At 62.7% G+C, this 6194-nt stretch overlaps 1 protein-coding gene across 7 annotated transcripts in view; it reads right to left on the bottom strand.

The window, feature by feature from the left end:
• Positions 1 to 294: 294 nt before the first annotated feature.
• The window catches only part of GPRC5C (G protein-coupled receptor class C group 5 member C), a 20473-nt gene continuing 14573 nt past the window's right edge, over positions 295 to 6194 (bottom strand). For 5 of the 7 annotated variants that reach the window (XM_053659432.1, XM_037167235.2, XM_037167234.2 and 2 more), the window contains exons 3-5: positions 5724 to 5818; positions 3830 to 3979; positions 295 to 2271 (exon numbers count right to left, since the gene is read on the bottom strand). In XM_053659432.1, the coding sequence (XP_053515407.1) occupies positions 2239 to 2271; positions 3830 to 3979; positions 5724 to 5818 (278 nt within the window). In that variant the 3' untranslated portion in view covers positions 295 to 2238. Of the gene's footprint in view, positions 2272 to 3379; positions 3980 to 5723; positions 5819 to 6194 lie in introns of those variants that run through there. The other 2 variants (XM_053659448.1, XM_053659445.1) reach the window with 2 other exon arrangements.

Raw genomic sequence — 6194 nt, 5'->3', positions numbered from 1 at the left:
GCCCACCCCCTGGCCCGGGACACCCCCTGAGGAGCCCGGTGTTTCACAGGGCAGTGCCCTCTGCCCCCAGCATGCAAGGCGCAGCGGGACTATGACAGAGGTCGCCCCCTCTTCCACCCCATTCCCTCTCCTGCCCCTCCCCACCCCCCCGCCTTGTGTGTTGGGCAGGTGAGGGGGCACTGGTCTGGGGCTGGGGGCTCTGGGAGGCTGGGTTTCCCCTCTGAGAATAAATTCCCAACTGAGAGGGGAGTTACTTGGAATCAAACAGCCTGTCCTGGTGTAGAAGACAAAGAGAACATCTTTAAAAATATATATTATTCATAAAGCCCAGAAAAATTCTTCATGAACACAGAGGGTTCCAGTGGTAATGACCCGTTGTGAACAGGGAGTAAGGTCATTTGGTTCCGAGCGAGTCTGAAGTCCAAGTGCTCTGCGCCAGGCCAGAGTCCCACAGGGTAGCTGTAAAATGCACGGGGACATTGGCCTGACCTCACTGGCCCCGGGTTTTCGCCCCTTCGGGCCTCGCGGAGGTGCAGCTGGACCACTTCTCTCTCCGCCTGCCTGGGCCGAGGACCCGACTCAGCAGGGCCGCAGGGCCTGCCTGAACCCCGCAGCCTGCGCCTTTAGGGACCCGTCCCTCTCTGGGCCTCGCGGCAGGTCCCCAGGGGCCTGTGCACAAACCCACATTCACTGCAGGCTGCTCCCCGAGGCCGCTTGGCGCTGGGAAGGACTCACGTGATCTTCTCATCTCCAAAAGCAAGATAGTCCCTTTGTTCGTTGTGAGGGATCTTGGGGCCACTAACCTAGATCAAGAGAAGCCCGAGGCGCACAGAGCTCCCCGCCTCCCTTCGTCAGGGGGAAGTTACACTCATTCTTGGAACCGAGCAACTCAGTACAATGGATCATAAATGGTGGGGGAGCGGGGGAGGGTCACGCTGGGTGGACAGCCCTATTCTCACCTACGGGGCCCGTTCACCCCATTTAGCTCTGGAGAGATACTCCGGTGGCAAAGGCACAGGCTGCTGGGGGCAGGAGGGTGACGCTGGAACTGCAGGACTGAGCATAGAGCAAGGCTGGGCACAGCCCAACCCCCCTCGCTGCTCTCGTCCTCACCCTCTTCTTGGCACCCGGAGGTGACGCTGGGCTAAGAACGGAGCCGCAGGAGCACACCTAGGGCGACCCCCCTTGGATGAGCCATCTCTGCCTGGTACCAGAGGGCGGGGCAAAGCCAGGGTGACGAGGCTCCAGGGATGTGCCCACAGACCGGGAGCTGAGCACACTTCGGTCCTTGGAGTCAGCATCACGCAGGTCCCGCAGACGTCCCCCACTTCCCCGGGTGGCGTCAGGGCCCCCTGGGGCACATCCTGGGTGAGGAGAGCAGGACCAGCCCAGGGAGGGACCCAAGGTGAGGTAGAAGCCTCTCCTCTGCCCATCAGGAAGCGGCACAGCATTCAGGTCCGGATGCCGCTTACCTAAGGGGCCTCCCCAGGTCCCACAGGTCTGTCCCGGAAGAGGCCTGAGCCCCAGTCTGCGTGGTCCAGGACTCTCAGCTGGTCCCTGAGAATGCAGCCCCAGCCTTTGTCTTGAGTCTTGACAGAACCCAGTTCCCCGCAGGTGAGAGGGTGTGGGGCGGTGCAGCACGGGGACTGGGTCCGGGCCACCAGCTCTGCGGAGGAGCGGTGTCTGTCGGGCCTCGGTGGGCTCTGCCCCAGCTTGTGGCCTCCCGCGGTTCATTCAGGGGGTGGCAGAAGGCCCAGGTGAGAAAAGCAAGGGCCAACTTCTGCCACGGCATGGCTCCAGAGACTGTCCTCGATTCACCCAGGCGTGCAGGGGGACAGCTAATGCTGGACACTAAGGGTGGCCAGGAAGGTTCACGGTGTGAAGACAGGGGCATCTGAGGATGGCCATCTGGACAGCCACAGCATGACACAGGGGCTGGGGTGTGGGAGGAGTTTGTCACGAGGGCGACGGAGGCAGATAGGTCTGCAGACAGCTCCTGGGGCCTCCACCACTTGGGGACCAGGAAACGTGGGGCAGGGCAGGTAGGGGGTGGCCCGAGAGCCCCAGCCATAAGCCTCGGGGTTCCAGAGAGACCCCCACTTGGTCCAGTGCTCCAGATCGGTGGCCTTGGGCCCTCCCAGGTGCAATGACAAGGGTAGAGAAGGTGCGGGGCCCTGCCCGGCCAGCACACAGAGGAGGGGGGCATCAGGGCGACGTGCAGTCCAGGGAACAGGGCGTCTACCATCTCGTTTTATTTTGCGGGGACTGAGCCTAAAGTAACCAGAAAGAACAACAGTCAAAGGGGACCCCCTGCTTGGGGCCCAAGTGCTACTGGCTTATGCTAAAAAAAACGGGGCTGGAGTCCCAGGGGAGCTGGTCAGTCTGACATAAAAGGAAACACTTGGGCAAAGTTTCTTTTTTTTCTTCCAGCAACCTTTCACTCCCTTTCAAATGTCAGAAAATAGCTTCTGGCTACTTGGGGAGAAACATTCCCAAGCCTGGGAGGGGCGGGCTTGAGCCAGGGTCCTAGGGTCAGGGTGCTGCTGTGTGTCCGCGCCCCGGCCCCTGGGGCCCGCTGGCTGACCCGGAGCCACAGGAAGTCAGGGTCTCGAGAAAACCCGGCCGGGCTTGGTGAGGCCATGTCTACAGACCGAGTAGGCTCTGGGGGTCAGTGTGCTGACCTGAGGGAGGAGGCCAGGGAGCCACACCCCAACTTCCCTTAAAGCCTAGTCTAACCCTAAAATGGAAATGGTTCTGGGATTTCTGATTCTGGGAAGGAGAACACTGTCCTGCCCACCTTTTGGGGCAGCTACGAGGATGACAATGACCCAGGGCGGAAAGGCCCTGTCTGTGAAGGAGCGAGCAAAGTGGCATTTTAATCATCCCTGCCCAGGAGTGAAGCCAGACACAGTGGGGCCTGACCCATGGCCCCTTGGTAAACCCGCTTTGTAAAGCAACCTAAGAGCCCGAGTGATGCTCCGCTGTGTCCCCTATAGGATCCGAACCACAGCCCCATCGAGAGGCTGAAGTTAAGCCATCTCCCCTTACACATGCCACCTGCAGAAATGCCTGCTGGTGTGTCCACATCTGGCCAGTGGAGGGGGGCCCAGAGGAGAGCTGCCCGATTTCAGACCAGCTCAGATGCTGGTCTGGCCCCCAGACAGGCGCTGACCCAGAAGTTCATTCTGATCACACACAGCAGAGACACCGGCTCAGCTGAAGAATCCTGCACTGGGTGGGGGGCGTCGGCTACTTCGCTGCCTGGAAGAAGGACCCACAACAGCTCTCCCGTGAGCTGGACGTGGAGGGAGATGGGGGAAGGAGCCACCCACAGGCCATTGGAAAACCAAGAGCCGGGTCAGAAACGATGTGCCCAGAGGAAGGGTTAATAAAGCAGAAGAGTGTTTATTAGGACCCTGCCCCTCACAGAGGAGCAGGACCCAGGGCAGAGCACGCCTGTGAAATCTCTCGAGGTTGCAGGAATCTCTCCAGAGACCCTGGAGAACGCAGGTGCTGACTGGCCGCCACCCCGAGAAGAACACTATTTAGCTGAAGGCGACCCTGGCATGGAGCCGGGGTTGGCGCCTGGACTCCACAAACACTGAGGGTGGGTAGGGGTACCTGGGACACCCTCCCAAACACCGGCCAACAGGGGGGGCCTCCCAGCTGAGGCCCAGGCTGCCCTGAGCCATCCAGGGGGCACGGAGAACAGGAGAGCCTGGGGCTCTCGGGCAGTCCCTGGCCCAGGCCAGGTCCCCGGGGCCCTCCCCACACCTGCCGGCCACCTCCTGGCGCCGACTCAGTCCCACACGTAGGGGTTTCTAAAGACCTGAGAGTTCTTGTCATCTTTTGACGGAGTGGCCACCTGGTGGCTCTGAGCTGCGTATATGTCTTCAGCCCGCAGGGTCGAGTTGGCGCTGCCCATCACCTGGCTGTTGGCGGTGGCCCGTGGGAGGATGACGTCGTAGGCTCCTTCGGACTGGAAGGAAGAGCAGGAGGTCTCGGGGCCAGGCTCCACCAGCCCCGCTGCATAAACACTCGGCTTCCTGCGGGGCTCCGCCTGCCAGCTCCCCTCCCCTGCCCCCAGCGGGCCTGCCTGCATCAGAGGAAATGGGGGGGTGACCTCTGACCCCCAGCCCCTTCTCTCCCTTCAGAGGGCCAGGTCTCTGAGCCCGGGACCGAGGCCCGAAGGACATTCCCGGGATTCACTTGGCCCTTTCCGAAGGAGCCTCTTCTCAGTCCCCTCCTGCCCTTCACACCTTGTGCCCAGTGTTGCGTGAAACACACGGAGTGGCCGTCACCTTTCTGGAGCTCCCGGCCTCCCTTCCTTGAGACTCTCGGCCGAGTCCCCCTGTTGGCCCTACCCCCCCCAACAGCGTCACAGCGGCCGCTGTGCCCGGCCGAGGACGGGCTTGTGTCAGACACTGGACGTGCCCAGGGATTCCTCATCTAGGAGTCTCACTGGAGACTTAAAACCCCAGCTCGCTGCCTGGAACCTGGGTGGAGCCGCAGCGGTCCTGTTCCTGTGCAGGTGAGACTCGGCCGAGGGCTCGGAGGGTCCTGAGGGCCCCGCCCCGGCCCCACCTGCCTTCCGGAGGGAAAGCTGCCACGGAACCCCCTGCCATGAAGGCTCCTGGGACATCTCAAGGGGCGTTCTCGGACCCGGGTGTGCGGCTGAGTGCCCGGGACTATCTCAGCCTCGCCCACACCCCTGGGGTGGGTGGGAGACTCCACGTTAGGAAGGTGAGGCCACGGAGGATGCCGACCACCGGTGCCTCCGCCCCACTCGCCCTGCCCGATGTGCACTTTTAGCGAGATGCCACGTGCTGGTGGTGCTGAAGACCTGGGGCTGTGTTTTGAGAATCACGGTTGGTCCAGATTCTCCCCCACCCCCTACCCAGAAAGTGAGGGGTGTCAGGTGTGGGCTCAGCTCCCGGAAGGGCCGGGGCTGGGTGTTTCAGAGACCTCAGCTTCACCCTGCTCCGGGCTCCCAGCGGGAGGGGGTGAGAACACCACCCTGCTGACCGCCCTCCTTCCTGTTCCCAGCACCCTGCCAAGGCGGTCACTGCCCTCTCCGGCTCGCTGCCCTCTCCCCACGGTGTCTGCCAGCCCCGGAGGAGGAACATATAAGGAGTGAGTGAATCTAACCCACCTTCCTGTTCCCATCCCCTCCCTCTGCTAATGGAGCATCTGGCTTCCAGAACCCAGGGGAGGTGTGAGGGCTGCTGCCTGAGTGTGGGGGGAGGGGAGCCTCCCCTGAGACAGCTGGGGTGGAAGAGTCGATACCCACCCAGACCTGCTACTTCCTCCTCTGTCCCTTTGGAGCCCCCCAACCTCCCGAGAATGACACCCAGCCCAGCTGGCTGAGGCCCTCCTCCGTCCCTCCCCAAGCTTCTGCGGGGAGGCTGGCAGCGCCCACTGGCTTAGAGAGCTCAGCCAGCAGGCCCCACAGCGCCCAGTCCTAGTTAGTGTGTGATGCCCCAACAGCACAGGGCGGGCGGGCACCCCCCACGACGTAACCGAAGACAGTGGGCACCTCAACTCCAGGAAAAGGGCGCAGCGAGCTGGAGCTTGGGTTCCCCGAGGCAGATGCCCCAAACGGGGACGCCGGCCTCCTCCCCACCACCTGCACCCTGCCCCACACTGGCCACACGGCCCTCCACCTGCCCACAGAGGCTGAGCGAGGCAACTTCCACCAGGGTCAGGGGACTTGGTCCACTCACCGGGCCTTTGTGCATCAGGGCCATCTCGGTGGGCTGGTACACGCCGGTCAGCAGCTGCCCGTTGTACCCGCTATACGGTGACACTGGTCTCTTGGCTGCAGGGAAACACAGGAGAGGGTTGAAGGCCAGGCTGTTGGCTCCCTTTCCCGGCTGAGAGCAAGGTTCCAGGGCAGGGAGTGGGGAGAGGACCAGGGTAACCGGGAGGGAGCCCAGCCCGCGGTGGCCACCTTGGGGGTGAGGCCGTGTGGGTGTGGGGGCCCCTCTGGAACCCAACACCCCTCTGTCCCGATGCATGAGGAGCCGTGACGCCGCCTGCCTTCCCCACGGGCTTTCCTGCAGTGTAGGAACCCCCACCCCCGCCCTTCATCTGTCAGTTCAGAAAAATGCTCCTGTTAGCAACTTTCACATCCCCATCCGCCACCCTCTGAGGCCAGAGGCCACGAGGGGAGCACAGGCCTTCGGCCGCCTTCC

The sequence above is a fragment of the Artibeus jamaicensis genome, unplaced genomic scaffold, assembly GCF_021234435.1.
Source record: "Artibeus jamaicensis isolate MK-2021 breed Jamaican fruit bat unplaced genomic scaffold, CSHL_Jam_final contig_2259, whole genome shotgun sequence".
NCBI classification, from domain to species: Eukaryota; Metazoa; Chordata; class Mammalia; order Chiroptera; family Phyllostomidae; genus Artibeus; species Artibeus jamaicensis.
Note: the sequence above shows the minus strand (reverse complement) of the source record. Positions and strands in the feature narration are given on the sequence as shown.